At 37.2% G+C, this 19,389-nt stretch overlaps 1 protein-coding gene across 4 annotated transcripts in view; it reads right to left on the reverse strand.

Moving 5' to 3' along the window:
* Positions 1-19,389, reverse strand: part of ptpro (protein tyrosine phosphatase receptor type O) — a 326,955-nt gene that overhangs the window by 88,647 nt on the left and 218,919 nt on the right. For all 4 annotated transcript variants that reach the window (XM_051920277.1, XM_028808094.2, XM_051920278.1 and 1 more), the window contains 4 exons: positions 13,173-13,336; positions 12,056-12,176; positions 4,203-4,336; positions 800-935 (listed from right to left, as the gene is read on the reverse strand). In XM_051920277.1, coding sequence (XP_051776237.1) covers positions 800-935; positions 4,203-4,336; positions 12,056-12,176; positions 13,173-13,336 — 555 coding nt within the window. The remainder of the gene's footprint in view (positions 1-799; positions 936-4,202; positions 4,337-12,055; positions 12,177-13,172; positions 13,337-19,389) is intronic.

The raw sequence follows: 19,389 nt of genomic DNA on the forward strand, positions 1-19,389 counted from the left end.
CTAATAATAATAATAATAATAATATACTAAAACTTCACATAAATTCTATGATTACCTGTTTTAATTCAAAAGAATAGCAGTTTCTGTAAAATTCTGTTTTGCAACAGCCAAGGTACATTACTGGTAAAAGCAGAAATTGATCTACGAAAGAAATGTTTTACTCATGGACCACTGCATGTAGCATGACTCTAGAGTAAGCAACTGCAGTGAACTAATAATATTTGCCTCTGATAACAATAAACACTGTACACAGAAAAATGCTAAATAAGTTACATATAACTTCTGATACAACCAATTCACTGACAGTACTATAACCGAGGCACGTTGCCTAACAAAATTTTCCAGTCAAAGCCGGCTAACACAGGGAACACATTTTCTGTGTTTCTCCGTCATATTATGTCAAACAAGATTGAGTGTTGGATTAGACTTCCATGATTGCACAAGTTTCTTGCCCCATATTTCTGACTGGTGTCTGTATGCATATGGATGTTTGCCAGACTTTGCTATGCAATGGACAGTGCAATTACAATCTGAAGCAGATCCTACCTCAAGTCTTTTGTACCTAGTATAGCGTTCAGGTCCCAAAGATGTTAATCTTTTACCCTACAGACATTTTGTTTACTTTCAGGATACATTAATAAAAACATCTCACTCAATTTTAATTTTTGCATTCACAAATTTGCAATATTTTGTTACTATGTGTCCACTTTAATGCTGTTACTGCTACTTTATAAGATTTCTACTCAGCATTTGGTTTGGTAAACCTTCATTGCAATAAAGAGTAAAAGGCAAGTCTTACCCAGTGTAGAGACAGCTATAAAGGCAGGTTCACTGGACATGTCATGACTGAAACTGGTCACACTGCAGTTATATGTTGTTGACGGAGACAGACTTGAAAATGTCACCACATGAGAATTCACAGTCAGTTGCTCTGCCTGGAAAAGGAAATGATGCAAAATTTTACAATCAGAAATTGGAAATGCTTTAGGATAAATTGTTCAAATACTAAAGGGCAGTCAGTCTCAGCATAAATTCATATAGAAAGTCATCTCTTGTTATCTGTTTGTAATCAGTTCCTAAAAACGGATCAAAGAGAAATATCAGATATCAAGAAACTACTTGTTATTATTTTACCACTAAAACACTCTTAAACACCTATATTACCATCATCACTTGATTTATCCATAATTAAAAAATACTTAATTCATCGACTACCAAATCGGTTTAACTGAAATGTCTCTGCACATTAAACTACATTCGAGATACGAAAGAGAGAGAAACTGTGTCTTTACGGATCTTGTTCAGAGTCTTGCATCCAAGCATGGTGGATTTGTTTCACAGCAAACTACAATTATGAAATTACATAAAAAAGAACTTACCCTAGCTTTTCAATTACTTTCAATGTCTCCCTTTTTTTGGAGCCACTTTTCAAGATTACACAGATATTTTACGATCAAGGCAGCTATTGCAGAAGCACTTCATAGTGAAGCAAACAAAAGCATGAGACTAGCAGGTAGCAGCTCAGAGGGCATGGATACCAGCAGCACCACACTTGTTTACTCAAGCACAACTGCATTTTGGATAATTTGTGCATTATAGGGAAAAAAACAATCCTGATACAGAGTTTGTGGTACAAAAGTCCAAAAGGCTTTATAGTGAAAAAACTGCTTTAAAAAATGTGGATAAAGAGGAATGACTGTGTATATATATATATATATATATATATATATATATATATATATATATATATATATATATATATATATCGTGCCTATATATATATATATCGTGCCTATATATATATATATATATATATATATATATATATATATATATATATATATATATATATATATATATATGTATTCTAGGTATGTATTGTCCATACCTAGTGTAAATACTAGGCATAAAATGCCTATTTATATAACACAATAATACACATAAATAAATACTGATACAATAAACAGTGACAGAAATGTCTTGTGTCTTTTAAAACAAGTTAGCATTTCCGAAGCTGTAAGCCATTTGTACACTGCTATAGTATATAATGTTTTCATGTTTCTTGTAGGACTTGCCATAACTCTTCTTTTGGCTTTGTCTGCTTTTTGTTCTTTTTCTAGCCCAAGCAGCCCATACAACTTAAATTATGTTGATGTTTGGGCTCTGAGGAGGCCACTATAATTCTGTTAATATATAGATATATACACACTTCAGAAGTATAATTTAAAATTGAACTCCAGAAGAGTTTCTGCCACTGATTATCTGTCTATGTTTTATGGTCTTTTGCCCACTGAAATTTCTTCTGCTTGTAGCATTTTAATACAAATGGTTTACTAGCTGCATCGCTCCCTGACTGGTGCAAGGAATTAAGCATTAGCAGAGTTACTACTCCCTGAAAAACTCACTGCAAAGTTAAGTTTAACATAAAAATATGACCCAATAAACAGAGGGAGGTAAATTACAAGGACACTGCTTCAAAAGGTCATTCTCCACAATACTCGATGCCATTTATCCAAGAGCTAATCAAAGGTTCCATCAGTTTAATTGAGTCTGACAAAAGTCAGCACTAAACAGCTACTGCAATGCATCAGAAAACAAAAAAAAAATAAAAAGATACTAAAGGGGATCATGAAATGAATCTAGAAGTAAGAGAGATTGACATTAGCCCTTAAAAACACACAGACATATACTATGCAGGGTTAAGAGACAATGATGCTGTATACTGTTTCAGTGACCTCTGTTTCACTGAACAAACACAGGGAAGACAATTGTTGCAATTTGACACAGAACATGTAAATGTACAGAGGTACTGGCCAATCTGTTATCCTGTCCAAAAAATAAAAAATAACAAGCTCACAGTTGTTTCCCAATAGAAGTAACACAACATTATATCCTCCAATTACTGGAAATCCACTTCTAGAGAGTTCTTCTACAACTCTCTGCATCCTGGATTAATGGTTCATCACATGTCACCATTGATGGCTGGATAGTTGCTGCCTGTCTGGTTGAGGACTTGATAGGTAAGCCTTAGTGGCTTTTTTTATTCTTCTCTTTCTCTTTACTAGGGCCTCTGAGGATTCAGGCCCTCATACAATTAGTATGATATTTTATATTTTCCTAGGCTATGTAAGGTGGAGTGGGATGGTTGGTGGGCGATTGTTGCAGGGGTGGACACCATTGGGGGTTACATAGTTCATGGTAAACTTTATCTTGTGCCTGTTTAGCTTTGTTTGCTTTTCTTCATTTTAATAAGTAACAAATGTGGTGAGAAGTTGTAACAGATGTAATTGATTGCATCTTGTCTGAAGAAGGAGCCGGAGTTGCCTCGAAAGCTTGCATATTGTGATTTTTTTAGTTAGCCAATAAAAGGTGTCATTTTGCTTGACTTCTCACTACATTCATAACGGCTAACAGGGTACAACACCCTAGTACTAATAAGTAACAAAAAAAAGAAAATCAAAAAACAGATTAGACAGTTCTCTCTTATCAGAGCTATTCAAAAAAAAAATCTCATCTTAAAAGAAGAACCGAAACAGATACCAAAAAAGCTGCCTATTATACTCTTTTTTTGTTCACTATTGCATAATACTGTATTATTTCCAGTAAACTGGCAATACTGGATAGACTTACAAATTTAAACAAACTATAAGGTACTAGCAACACAATAGTTTGTCTCATCAGATCAATGACCCAAGTCATAGGAGAAGACATGAGAAGGAAGTAGACAATATCTCATTTCTGCAACAAAGGTGTGTTTTCTTCTAAAAACTGAGAAAAACCTTTTTGTATTCAGTCCAACTTGTTCCATGAGCAATAATCAATAAACTAAACTTGAACGGGTCATAACATTTAGATTTGAGTCTAACACCATGGTTTTAACAGCTTTCTGGAAAACGCTTAAGTCTAAAGGGACTCTTTTCAAAAACATTCATACACTTCTAAATAATATTAATATGGAAAAAAAACAAGTCAGATGTGTTTATAATAAAGAGATTTGCATGAAAACATTAGGTTATTATAACCTACTAGGATCAAATCTAAAATCATTCTGTAAATTCTGCAAAATAACAAAATCAAAAACAATGGAACAATCCAGCCAAGAGTTGTTAAAATCTGTGGCTTAGTAGAGTTTATATTATGCACAAAAAAGAAAGAAAGAAAGAAAGAAAAGAAAAAGAAAAAAGCAGTTTTCTAGCACTAACCTTCTGGTCTCTGCTGTCATAGGAACTTTTACACAAAACTTGATAGGAATCAACAATGCCTTCTTCCACCCACAGCAAAGTAACAGAATTCTGCGTTTTGTTCACAGCAAATAAAGACTTTGGAGGGGCTGGCTCTGAAAGACAAACAGTATGACTTAAGAACGCCTTTTAATTTTTATAGAGCAGCAAAAATCTGTAAAGAAAGAAAGTTGTGTCAACTTCCTCATATTCAAAGGACACATCTGGCTATTTTAGGCCGTAATTTTACTTCTGTTTATATAGCAGCTTTTCATTTATAAGTCCATGCCAAATTGCACAATGGTGTAGTATATTCATAAACATATACAGTATGTATGTTTTTTAAAATTGACTTTATAGCTCCTAAATGTTCATAAATAAATACTGTTTAAGTATAATATATCAAGGCCACATGGCAAAAATACATGAAAAACATATTTCCATTCTACATGGATTCCACAAAAAAGAAACTGGTCTTGGCCACATACATAAATGTACATGTATCTGTATATTGTATATACGGTACAATATATCTCAGACCAAACATATATAAGGATTCTTTAAAAAAGTTTCCACACTTCTTTGCTTCCAAGCTAGTTACAGTGCATCTGGTTGCTTGCTGAGACACTAATTGTTATTCTGGTGGTTTGGTACTTTGCTCCTGTTGGCCTATATGATGGGGGGTTATTTAATAGAAAAAGCAATGAAATTTATACTTGCAAGTTTCCTACATACTAGTGAAAGTAATGCAATATCAACAACAGACAATAAACATAAACAGAGATCATGAATACAACTCATAACATTACAGGCATAATTGGACAATCCATATGCGATGGTCTTTGGCATCTGCCTTCGCTTCCCTCTGTACTGTTTTACAGTTCTATGCAGAGCTGATGTAATAGTGTGGCCACTAGGGATGGACACCACTTTGCACATAAAGAGCCTGGTGAGCAAGGATGAGATATTTGGGGTTCCTCAGACATCTGAGGAACTAATGGCATTGAGGATCCTTCTACATAATAGCTGATATGTAGCTAATAGCTTGTGTTCACTTCGGGGTGTCAGTCACTCCAAAAAATTTGTCTCCCAGCTCGACTCCCATTGCTTGAAAATCTCTCCTTTGTAAGCCACCTCATCTTGGTTGGTGTTTAAGCCTATGATGCTAGTGTTATCAACAAATTTAATGATGGATTTGGAAAATATTTGGCCACCAATTATTCATAAGCAACATTTGGCTCAACACATCAGTCTGGGATGCCTCTGCTGAGCATCAGAGTGGAGGAAGTGATGCTGCCAGTCCTCATATCCAGGTTAGGAAGTCCAAAATCTAGTTGCAGGTGGCAACACCAATTTAAACATCTAGGAGCTTGGTGATCAGCTTTAAAGGGTACAACAATGATAAATTCTGAGCTGTAGAATGTATTGTAGCAGTATTTATTATCCAGGTTTGGAATCATATGTGTACCATGTATGACAATAGGCAAACTGTACATGGTCCAATCTATCTGGAATTTTACATTTATTGCGATCAAGCAATTGTCATCTTCATCCTCATCATCAGTGCCATTTCCTGCAGTTAACAGGGATGGTTGCCTTTGTACTGGCTTTCTAAACTGTAATATACCTGAACATGTCCTGCATCGAGTTCCCACCATTTCAGTTTTGGTCTAACTCTCTCTCTGTTTTGCTTTACACATTTAAATCAAACATCTTGTTAACTTCAGTGTTGTCATCCATTCTAAATACATGGCCAAACCAACCTAGCCTTCATTCTCTGTACATACGTATTTGTAATAAACTAAGTTCCTTTGTTTCTAAATCTGATGCACTTTTCCTCGCGTTTTTACCAAAATGACCAAGTCATCTGTAATAAGTATCTCACAAGAAAGGCCTTCTATTTCCTCTTTCTGATGGCATATGGATCACTAACCCAAACAGGTTTAGACACAGTGCTGATCCTTGATTTTAACCAGACTTGACCTGAAATTCTTATCTAACCCCTATGGATGTTCTCACTGTTGTCATGACATCTTCATTCATGAGTTGCATAAATTTAACTGATTTTCTGTTAACTTTCTAAAATAATGCATATCATGTCTATTGCAAGCCTCTTCTGATTCCACAAAATAGTCAGACACCTCTCCATCTCTATCAAGCACTTACTCATGGATTTCTGTTAAGATAGATATTGCATCTCTGGTACTTTTGCCTGGCACAAGGCCAAATTCTTCTTTAAGTTAATTTTCTTCACCTTTTTCTCCTCCTTCCAGGTGTCTTTACATACACTTTAGCCATGGTCAACAGCAAATCTTCTTTAAATTTGTTCAGTTTCCTCCCCAGTTTCTGTGTTGTCTTATCCTTCAACCTTTCCAGTGTCTCTTCCTTGACAGTCTCTTCTATTGCTCCTCTTTACATGCAGCCTTGTAACCAGCAATCAAAGCTGCACAACCACACAGTCTCCAAGTTATCACTTTGTAATCTTTCACCAATCTCTTCTTTTGCATTTCCACTCTTTTTGGTAATTTAATGTTCCTGTTTTCTCTGAAAAAAAGTACTAGAAAAACAAAGATCACATCTATACATCCACTCTAATTATATTTTCCATTATTATTCGCAACTCCAAAACCTTTACTTTCATAACATCTTCAGTTTGCTCATGTATGTGCCAGCTTAGATTAGCCTCAATTATCAATTTTTTGTCTCTTTGAATTCTCCTTTTTTCTTCTTCTTCTTTCGACTGCTCCCATTAAGGGTTGCCACAGCAGATCATTTTCTTCCATATCTTTCTGTGCTCTGCATCTTGTTCTGTTACACCCATCACCTGCATGTCCTCTCTCACCACATCCATAAACCTTCGCTTAGGCCTTCCTCTTTTCCTCTTCCCTGGCAGCTCTTTCCTTAGCATCCTTCTCCCAATATACTCAGCATCTCTCCTCTGCACATGTCCAAACCAACGCAATCGCGCCTCTCTGACTTTGTCTCCCAACCGTCCAACTTGAGCTGACCCTCTAATGTACTCAATTCTAATCCTATCCATCCTCGTCACACCCAGTGCGAATCTTAGCATCTTTAAGTCTGCTACCTCCAGCTCTGTCTCCTGCTTTCTGGTCAGTGCCACCGTCTCCAACCCATATAACATAGCTGGTCTCACTACCGTCCTGTAGACCTTCCCTTTCACTCTTGCTGACACCCATCTGTCACAAATCACACCAGACACTCGTCTCCAACCATTCCAATCTGCCTGCACTCTCTTTTTCACCGCTCTTCCACAATCCCCATTACTCTGTACTGTTGATCTCAAGTATTTAAACTCATCCACCTTCGCCAACTCTACTCCTTGCATCTTCACCATTCCACTGACCTCCCTCTCATTTACACACATGAATTCTGTCTTGTTCCTACTGACCTTCATTCCTCTCCTCTCTAGAGCATATCTATACCTCTCCAGGGTCTCCTCAACCTGCTCCCTACTATTGCTACAGATCACAATGTCATCAGCAAACATCATAGACCACAGGGACTCCTGTCTAATCTTGTCTGTCAACCTATCCATCACCATTGCAAATAAGAAAGGTCCAGAGCCGATCCCTGATGAAATCCCTCCTACACCTTGAATGCATCCGTCACTCCTACCACAGACCTCACCACTGTCACACTTCCCTCGTACATATTCTGTACAACTCTTACGTACTTCTCTGATCTCCCGACTTCCTCATACAATACCACAGCTCCTCTCGAAGCACCCTGTCATATGCTTTCTCCAGGTCCACAAAGATGCAATGCAACTCCTTCTGGCCTTCTCTAAACTTCTCCTTTAACATCCTCAGAGCAAACATTGCATCTACGGTGCTCTTTCTTGGCATGAAACCATACTGCTGCTCACTAATCATCACCTCACTTCTTAACGTAGCTTCCACTACTCTTTCCCATAACTTCATGCTGTGGCTCATCAATTTTATTCCCCTGTAGTTACTGCAGTCCTGCACATCCCCCTTATTCTTAAATATTGGCACCAGTACACTTCTTCCCCACTCCTCAGGCATCCTCTCACTTTCCAAGATTCCATTAAACAATCTGGTTAAAAACTCCACTGCCATCTCTGCTAAACACCTCCATGCTTCCACAGGTATCATCTGGACCAACGGCCTTTCCATTTTTCATCCTCTTCATAGCTGTCCTTACTTCCTCCTTGCTAATCTGTTGCACTTCCTGATTCACTATCTCCACATCATCCAACCTCTTCTCTCTCTCGTTCTCTTCATTCATCAGCCTCTCAAAGTACTCTTTCCATCTGCTCAACACACTCTCCTCGCTTATGAGTACGTTTCCATCTTTATCCTTTATCACCCTAACCTGCTGCACATCTTTCCCAGCTCGGTCCCTCTGTCTAGCCAATTGGTACAGGTCCTTTAATCCCTCCTTAGTGTCCAACCTCTCATACAACTCATCATACACCTTTTCTTTAGCCTTCGCCACATCTCTCTTCACCTTGTGCCTTATTTCCTTGTACTCTTGTCTACTTTCTCCATCTCTCTGACTATCCCACTTCTTCTTTGCCATCCTCTTCCTTTTCCCTAAACTCAACCTTGCAGTCTTCCTTTTTCAACTTCCACCATTTGATCCTTGGCTCTGCCCTCACTCTGTTCCTCTTCTTGATCTGCAACGTCATCATACAGATCACCATCCTATGCTGCTTAACTACACTTTCCCCTGCCACCACTTTGCAGTCTTCAATCTCCTTCAGATCAACTCTTCTGCATAGGATGTAATCTACCTGTGTGCATTTTCCTCCACTCTTGTACGTAACCCTATGTTCCTCCCTCTTCTTAAAATACGTATTCACCACAGCTATGTCCATTCTTTTGGCAAAATCCACTATCCTCTGACCTTCTTCATTCCTCTCCTTGACACCATACCTACCCATCACCTCCTCGTCTCCTCTGTTCCCTTCATCAACATGCCCATTGAAATCCGCTCCAATCACCACTTTCTGTCCCTTGGGTACACTGTTCATCACTTCATCCAATTCACTCCAAAAATCTTCTTTCTCACCCACTGCACACGTAACTTGCGGTGCATATGCACTAACAACATTCATCATTACACCTCCAATTTCCAGCTTCATAATCATTACTCTGCTTGACACTCTTTTCACCTCCAAAACACTCTTGACATACTGTTCCTACAGAATAACTCTTACCCCATTTCTTCTCCCATCCACACCATGACAGAATCTGAATCAGAATTTGAATCTACCTCCGATCCACCTGGCCTTACTCCCCTTCCATTTAGTCTCTCCATCATATCTGCTAACTCTCTCCCCTTACCAGTCATACTGCCAACATTCAAAGTTCCTACCCTCAGTTCCACTCTCTTTACTTTACTTTCTTCTCCTTCTTCTTCTTTGGCCAACAGTAGCCCAATTTCCTCCAGAACTCTGTTGGCTAACAGTACTGGTGGCGGTTGTTGTTAACCCAGGGCTCGACCGATCCGGTATGGAAATTTGTATTGTTGTCCGCATATTGATTTGGAAAAATTTTACACCGGATTCCCTTCCTGACATAACCCTCCACATTTATCTGGGCTTGGGACCGGCACAAAAAAACACACTGGTTTGTGCATCCCCTGTGGATGGGTTTTTGAATTCTCCTCTCTAATTCTAGCAAATAAGTGCCACATTTATCCTTTTCCTCCTTTGTACATCCAACTTTGGAGTAATTGGCCAGAAATTATAATCTCTTGTCAGATGCTAACCTGAGTGATATTAGCCTGTCATTAACTCTTACTTGCATCCTTGCACCACTATACTTTTCCAGACTTCATTCAGTATAATACCAACTTAGTTACTTTTGGTTTGTTCTCCTTTGTATCACATTGTATATAGTTCTTTTACATTTTTATGCTTCTATTTTGTTTCTTTAAGACAAAAAACAATTTGACTCTTTATATTTCCACTATATCTTGACTTCTACATGTCAGATTGCTGATATTCCACACTGTAGTACTTACAGTCCTAATTGCCATATTTGTGAATTCCAGTGTCCAGTGAATTCCAGTGTCCACGCAGTGTCCCTTCCACAGTTTTCAAACTTGTTAGGTTTTTAGGGTGCACATCACTTATGGGGGAAATATCTAAGAGTATTCCAAGCACTAACAGGCCTGACAGGTTACACAACTGGCCCTAAACCCTAGCTGTTTCCCTTCTTCTTTCTAAACTGGGCTTAGAACTGGCTACTACAGAGTTGTATTCCGTCATCAGTACTTTAAAGCATTTCATAAAAATGGGAATGAGCACCACCAGTCTGTATTCATTGGCACAGTCCACTTTAGTTTTTTTGCCAAAGGGGTAATTATATTCTTTTTGAAGCAGGTGGCTGACCACAGATGTCACTGAAAACAGCAACTAACTGATTGCTACACAATGTTTACTGCACGCGAGAAAGTACTATTGTATGATATTTGTGGGAAGAAGGTGTTAAAGGAGCTGATATTTAAGACAGTTTGTGCACTAGTATAATGTTTTACCTCACCAAAGTGTACTGGAATGGGTAATAATGTTTAAACATTGTTGAATGCAATGGATGCGAAAGCCATTATCATAAACCAGCTATGATTAAAAGGAAGAAGCTCTCGATTACAAGTCTTTTTTCTGTATATATTCAAAAGCTTTTGTACTGAAAAGCAATTAGGGATTAGTAAGAGTAGCGCACTTGAAATATCTCTAGAATAAATGATTTTTGAAAAATTAAGCAAGGGAACTGTCTGAATAATATCTTTCCTCAATAAGAAAGAGTTATATGCTAAAGTTTTGTTTATGTGATTAGCATTAGGACCATTGAGAGTGGCAACCAACTAACCTATATAAATCTGAAAATGGTCAAAAACTGATGATAATGATGAATACTTGCAACGGTAAAATATTTTATTTACATACAGTAGAATGTTCCATATGCTCAAAGATATTCAAAATCATACAAAAATAAAAACACTGACAAATATTAAATAAACACCAACAGATAAATATCAATATCAAAAACAAAAAGTATAAAATGCCTTAAGAAAACCACAAACAAAGCACATAATTTGTGATACTACATATCACAGTGAGCACCTGGGCAGACAGAGAGAACTGAAAAAGTAAGAATGTCAGGTTAAGTTAAATGCCTTCCCAAACAAATGTGAATTTAAATTGACTTTGAAAAGAATAAAAGTCAGGCTATGTAATTAATTTAGGGAGGTCATCCTAAAATTTTGCCACATCAGAACTGAAGATTCTGTCATCTCAGAGCACAGGTTAGCTTGGAACACAAGAAGGCTGCCAAAATCAGTGGACTGGAATTATTAGAGTTTGACTTCATTATATAAACAAGAAAATGGGACACGTGATAGGCGTATTTCACCATAGGATGTGGCAATGAAGAAATTAAAAAAGCAATAAAGTACAGCCTTAGTATTATAAGCAAATTATACTTTATATACTGTACACTATTGTGTTGATTACAATAAAAACTTATCAGCCACATTGGTGTCCATGCAGAGCATTTTAGAATTGATGATCTGGGAATTTCTTTTGAAGTACTTGATTGACACTGCTCTTTTACAAGGTGGAAGGCACATAAACAGTGTAATCCAAAGTGTCTATTAATAAGACTGTTGTGTGCTACCAGCATTTGCCTACTTTTGATTTTTCTGAAAATTGCCAAAATAGTTTAATGATACAATAATTTTAAACACAATGAAATGATACCATTTTTATTTAACAGTATCTATTCTTCAATTTTTGAAGTCATGTTTGAATCACGTCATTTAATTTTAAAACAAAAAGTACTGACCTAATTTGATGATTCGTGCAATTGATGTGCTCCTGTTTCTCTCTGTGCAGGCAGTAACTGTAATGTTGTAGATGTCTCCTGGTGGCACACTTAATACAGCTTTCATTACTGTTCGTGTCACCTGCAGGACAAGTAATATTTTTGTGAGAATTCCCTGAAAGTAGCATACAGTAAATAAGTGTGGTCCAGATTAAGACAGTGCACTCTTAAAGGGTTTCAAAAATCAATATAAATTAATGCCGATCATTTAATTTTAACAATAAAAACATGTAACACAGTTTTAAAATTTTTGTATAATGTAGCCCACAGGTTTCACAAATTAAAATGGCGACAAACAATTAAATTAAATCTGAGTGGTATGCTTCATTTACAGGATTTATTGTCTTCATTACAGGTGAATTCCAGAAAGACAGTAGTTTATTTCTTCTCCAGTAGCATAGAGACCTACCATAATAAATTAAATATGTTTCAAATACAAGAACATGAAATAAATTGCACTGTACTGCAATAAGCTTATGTTATGGTGCTAGCTGCTGCTTCAACTGTATTTCATTCTGATTTGATTTTATTATTGAACATTTTGAGCAGTAATCACATATATTTTAAGTCTCTTTAGATGAACGGATTGTACATATCAGAAAACAAATAATGACAATTCTTCAATTAGTTATGTCGGATATATAGAGCTGCGGTGGGTTGGCACCCTGCCCAGGATTGTTTCCTGCCTTGTGCCCTGTGTTGGCTGGGATTGGCTCCAGCAGACCCCCGTGACCCTGTGTTCAGATTCAGCGGGTTAGAGAATGGATGGATGGATGGATATATAGAGAGTTTTACTAAAAGCTAATATTAAAATATATACAATCTATACTCATAGTTTAGTTACAGGAAGCAGAATAAAGTCAAGAACCTATGTATGCTGCTTTTTTTATGCTGGCACAAAAACAGGAATGCAGGAATTACTGGCAAAACATTCAAAGAAACAAAAAAGGTAGGGAAACAAAAAGAGAAGGTAAAAATCATGCTGTTTAACACACTGAATATACTAGTAATTTTCAAACACATTGACACCTGTAAGGGACAGCCTCTCTCGATTTGAATATAACGAAAAAAATCTTACATCTGATGATATGCTTTTTCGAACTCTCTTTCGTCCCTCTGCTACAACCAACCAGTGCGATATCCTGGAGTAGGACAGGTCAGTGGTGTTGTCCCCATAATGCCAAGTGACATACAGCAGATTACTAGAATAGGTCACAGAAGAAATCTCCGGTGCCTCTGGTGCTGTGAACAAATGGGGATCATGAGAAGGAAACTGTTAATCTCAAGGAAAGGCTTAAGATTCTTTTAGATTGAAGGCTTTTAAAGCTGCATAATAAAAAGCTCCAGTTAGTAAATAATTATAACTAGCAATAATGGAAAGTCAAATTAATGCTATTGTGGATTTTTTTCCTTTCTAAATAGGTATCACTTGTCTTTTCACACACTAGAGCAGGGTGTCAAACTCAAGGTCTGGAGGCTGGACCAGCCTGCAGAACCCCTATTAATTGGCCTGCTTCACCATTATTTAAAACATACTATATATAAAGGAAATGTTGTTGTGGTGCTTTTACAAAAGAGCTGGCTGTTTGATCTTGCATTCTGATGTTACATAACCACGCATCTTAAAATGTAAGACTATAAGATTGCAATCACATTTTACAGATATGTATGATGCTGTTAGGTCCTTCCATCTAAAATAATAATATGGTAATAATAATTTTTATATAGCGCCTGGGCTCTGTTTACAAAGCGATCCCTGACAAATTTCCTTAAACCTTTCCAATGGGCTGAATATTCTCATGGTTAAACAGCTGCATTCTGAATTTGAATGATGTTTTGCCAGTTTCAAAGCACAGGGATTTTCTTGTAACCATTTTGCAAATCTATTTGCTGTTGACTCATGATATTTAAACTGAAATAAAAGAGCTGTAATACTATAGTTAACTAAAAATTCATGACTCTTCTAATCCTTGAAGTTTGTGAGGACAAACTTATTCAACAGTTGTTTCACACAAGTTAAAACACAGCTACTGTAGCATAAGACAGCAAGCCAAATATCAATTAGCAGACCCCACACAATTGTTCTCAGTTTTCTGATCAAAACAAAAAATTAATAACAAGATAATTGAACATAACATAGCCACAAGCAACCAAAACCTATAAAGTAATATTTTTGTATTACAGCTCTCACATTATATAAAGTGATATTTTTGGTCACTGTGGTAAAGAGATTAATAGCATATATGTTGGTAAATATTTTGTTATGTCTTTATTTGTAAATTAGTCAAAACAAATGTAATATTAAGTAGTGTTTCAGGGGGTATGTTTTACTTCATTGATGAGAACAGCAGTGCTTTGTTGTTTACCTAACCAACCTCCAGTCTTTAGGACTGGCTCAGAATTAGGAATTTATGATGAGGGGGATGAAGCATGTATCAGACCAGCATGGAAAGCGTGACTGTATTTGGACCTAAAGCCTATCAGCCGTTGCCTGTGGGCAAGGCCTTAAACCATTGAAGGCGATCCTATGACACGCCACGACACTTTGGATGACATGTCAGTGTTCACCAAGACCGAGTTACCAAAGAAACTGAACATACAAAAATATAAGAAATATGACACTCTGGACCACACAAAACTTAAAATGGAGTCTCACAATCCATATCAACAGGTCATCTTTCATCATGGCAGCTACACAGTTCAGTTGACTTCTAAGTGCTGCACTGGAAGCTCGTTTTCATGGCGCAAGTGCGAGATCTGCAACTGCAGTCTCCAAAATGAGTGCACTTATCAGCGTTTGTGGGAAATCAGCTTTTACATTCTTTGCTTGTATGAAGTGCATTGAATTATTTTGTGCCAGAAATCTGTTCAACAACTACAGAAGCACTAAACCCCACAATGAAAAAAAATTATGGCATAAACCTTATCTTGTACGTATCCCGTAAATACTACGTTCGTGATATTTTCTCGTACATATGGGATATGTACAAGATAAGGGCTATCCCATAATGTTTTTCATTGTGTGGTTCACAGGTTCTACAACCCCAATTCCAATGAAGTTGGGATGTTGTGTAAAACGTAAATAAAAACAGAATACAATGATTTCCAAATCTTTTTCAACCTATATTCAATTGAATACACTACAAAGACAAGATATTGAATGTTCAAACTGATAAACTTTACTGTTGTTTTGCAAATCTTCACTCATTTTGAATTTGATGCCTGCAACACGTTCCAAAAAAGCTGAGACAGGGGCAGCAAAAGACTGGGAAAGTTGAGGAATGTTCAAAAAACACCTGTTTTGAACATTCCACAGGTGAACAGTTTAAATGGAAAAAGGTGTTTGTCATGATTGGGTATAAAAGGAGCATTCCCAAAAAGCTCAGTCGTTCACAAGCAAGGATGGGGTGAGGTTCACCACTTTGTGAACAACTGCGTGGGCAAATAGTCCAGCAGTTTAAGAACAACGTTTCTCAATGTACAATTGCAAGGAATCTAGGGATTTCATTGTCTACTGTCCATAATATCATCAAAAGATTCAGAGAATCTCAATCTCTGCATGTAAGCGGCAAGGCCGAATACCAACACTGGATGCCGGTGACCTTCGATCCCTCAGGCGGCACTGCATTAAAAACCGACATCATTCTGTAAAGGATATTACCACGTGGGCTCAGGAATACTTCAGAAAACCATTGTCAGTTAACACAGTTCGTCTCTACATCTACAAGTGCAAGTTAAAACTCTACCATGCAAAGCGAAAGCCATACATCAACAACACCCAGAAACGCCGCCGGCTTCTCTGGACCCGAGCTCATCTGAGATGGACTGATGCAAAGTGGAAAAGTGTGCTGTCGTCTGACGAGTCCACATTTCAAATTGTTTTTGGAAATCATGGACGTCGTGTCCTCCGGGCCAAAGAGGAAAAGGACCATTTGGATTGTTATCAGCGCAAAGTTCAAAAGCCAGCATCTGTGATGGTATGGGGGTGTATTAGTGCCCATGGCATGGGTAACTTGCACATCTGTGAAGGCAACATTAATGCTGAAAGGTACATACAGGTTTTGAAGCAACATATGCTGCCATCCAAGCGATGTCTTTTTCAGGGACATCCCTGCTTATTTCAGCAGGACAATGCGAAGCCACATTCTGCATGTGTTACAACAGCATGGATTCGTAGTAAAAGAGTGCAGGTACTAGACTGGCCTGCCTGCAGTCCAGACCTGTCTCCCATTGAAAATGTGTGGCGCATTATGAAGCGCAAAATACGACAACTGAGACCCCGGACTGTTGAGCAACTGAAGTTGTACATCAAGCAAGAATGGGAAAGAATTCCACCTACACAGCTTCAACAATTAGTGTCCTCAGTTCCCAAATGCTTATTGAGTGTTGTTAAAAGGAAAAGTGATATAACACAGTGGTAAACATGCCCCTGTCCCAGCTTTTTTGGAATGTGTTGCAGGCATCAAATTCAAAATGAGTGAAGATTTGCAAAACAACAATAAAGTTTATTAGTTTGAACATTCGATATCTTGTCTTTGTAGTGTATTCAATTGAATATAGGTTGAAAAGGATTTGCAAATCATTGTATTCTGTTTTTATTTACGTTCTACACAACATCCCAACTTCGTTGGAATTGGGGTTGTATAAACAGCACTGCTGAAGATTTAAGGAAGTTATTACCCTCAAACACTATTTCGATATACTGTCTTGATAAAAGTCTGCAAAGTCAAGTGCTGACATTGTTTTCTCTCCGTGGTTACACTTCTGCAAAGGACAAGTACTCTTCATTTCTAAGTGTGTGCTGTTTTACATTTCCCTCAATTGCTTACTTGGGCTTGAAGTGCACAAAGTACCTATGATCAATTTCAGACTTATCTATTAAAACTCAGCAACAAAAAAAAAATCATTAATTGATGTCAAATCAAATGTAATGTGTTTCATATTTTTTCAGCTCAATTCAAAATTACTACTAAAAGTAGGGTAATAGTTTAGTGATAAGCCCAATTATCAGTGTGCATATCATTTTCTCTATTGTAAGTCACTGATTTTTCTTTTACATTTATAATACAAAGCACCACATATGATTGGGCTGTATTTTTATAAATAAATGAATATGTAAAGAATTGTTTCTCTTTTGTTTAGCAGGATGACACTAGCGCAGAGTCAAGTTAGTCATTTTCAGAATTTTTAACACGCCAAACCCAAAAGGTTTGCCATCACTGCCATCAACTGACTATACAAAGCAACTGGGGGATGAGTGTTGAATTCTATTGGTCTAAAGTATGGCTGTTTATGATTGATTTTTGAATTGGAGGCCGTTCAGTACTATAACGTCCCATTGGTTTCCATTGTGTTGTAAGAATGATATAAAGTTGGTCACCCTGCCTTTACCACCCACTCTGTCTCTCACCATCTGGCCACGAGAATTAGACAATGATGAAGACAACTTTATCTTGGCAGCCATATTGAGACAGGTCTGTTTCAATACTCCATGTAAAAATCATGTGGTAGCAAAGCAAGCTAAGCTGAAGATAAGCTGAGAGCCTCCCATGGACGCAAGATGCACTGCTAATTAGGCTGTAAGGGAATGGTGCCAATATCCACATAGAATTCTGCCTCCTCTTTTTTAATCAATAATACATAATCAAATGTGTAACTTAACTCCTGCCTGGTTCTTTACACTATCTAATTGCCAGAGGTTATAGATATAGAAGGGTATTGGGGGTTTTAAGCACTAAAGTACCTTATCACATAGTGGTAAATGTATGGGATTTTAGACATTTATAATGAGTATAAAAGGGAAAAATAAGGTCACAACAGGACATTACATGATAAAACAGTCATCAATAAAAATTAATTTGATGCCCCTGCAACTGAGAATTGTTTTACAGTTGTAACCAGTTACTGTATATTGCAAAGGGCTCTTGTTTTTCACTGTTCCAGTTGCTCACATATGGAAACCTGGCACCTCAGCCCAATTCCAGCCATCATGTCATCCCATCATGAAAATAAAGCTAAATCTCAGAAACAAGCTGAAGCTAATAATTTGAACAGCACTGTTGGGGGAACCCTAAACAAAACTGCATTTCTACAATGGATGAAAATCAACACAGAAAACATCTCATCCTTACTATATGTAAGGAATAAAAGCAGATAATTGTGGGGAAAATAGTGCACACTTTCTACACATAAAATTTAACTATTGAGAAGTCTTTTGGAATATTACTATTAAATGTTATGAGGTTACGGGAAATGTAGGAATAAAGAGATTTTGGCAACTGAGAATACGTAATGACACACTTCAAACATCCAGCTATAAACAACATTTGCAGTTATGCACACTCAGTCCAAATACAAATGGGGAGATCATGCAAACTCCATACAGACACTGACCAGGTTTGCAATCAAACATGAACTCATGGCACTATGTAATAATAACAATAACAATAATAATAATAATAGCACCTATCTAAAAGTGTTTCACAAATATTAAAAGGAATACAACAGGAATAAAAGCAAACTAAAAGATACAAACTAATATCAAACATGAAACATCAAACAACTCATAAATATTTAAAAGTCACAGTTCTGAATTAGATTACAGTTTGTTCAGGTGATAGCTTGTTTGATTGTTACAATACCTGTATGAAATAAGGCTGACATTTCTGACTGAATGGGAAGCATGACAAATCAACCATGGCTCTATTTAACTGTACCTTCCAAAGTAATATGTGGCATGCTTTCATTTATGGACCTTTTAAGTGAAGTTTGGTGAAAGTTGCCAGTCTTGGAGAACTAGCAGGACATTCATGACTGACAGGCAGTTATTTCCAATGAAATCCACAGTATAAGTTGTTGTGATGTAAGATTTTGCATATAACTTGATAAATATTTTGTATTTCTTTATTTGTAATTTAGGCAAAGCAATGTAATTTAGTGTTACATTAGTGAGAAGCTTTCATGCTTACCCAACTCCTTTAGGAATGGGTCTCTTTGAATTTTACAATAGAATTGGGGGAGGAAATGCCTTAAACCAGTTTGACAAGTGTTTTTCTGCTAAAGTCTTTCAACCCCCGCAAGAAAGCCAGGCTGCCTAACTACTAAGCTTTACCTTAAAATATGGTTTTGGGGGATGGCAGGTGTTAAGATGTTCTATTCCCCCATTGGTCTGAAGTATGGCTGTTTGGAATTAGCTTGGATCAGAAGCTTTTAAGTACCATGATGTCCTATTGGCTCTAGGGGTTGGACAGAGAATCTAGAAATTTACTTGCTTAACCTCACACCCTCTCTCTTAC

The sequence above is a fragment of the Erpetoichthys calabaricus genome, chromosome 1 (genome assembly GCF_900747795.2).
Source record: "Erpetoichthys calabaricus chromosome 1, fErpCal1.3, whole genome shotgun sequence".
Lineage (NCBI taxonomy): Eukaryota > Metazoa > Chordata > Cladistia > Polypteriformes > Polypteridae > Erpetoichthys > Erpetoichthys calabaricus.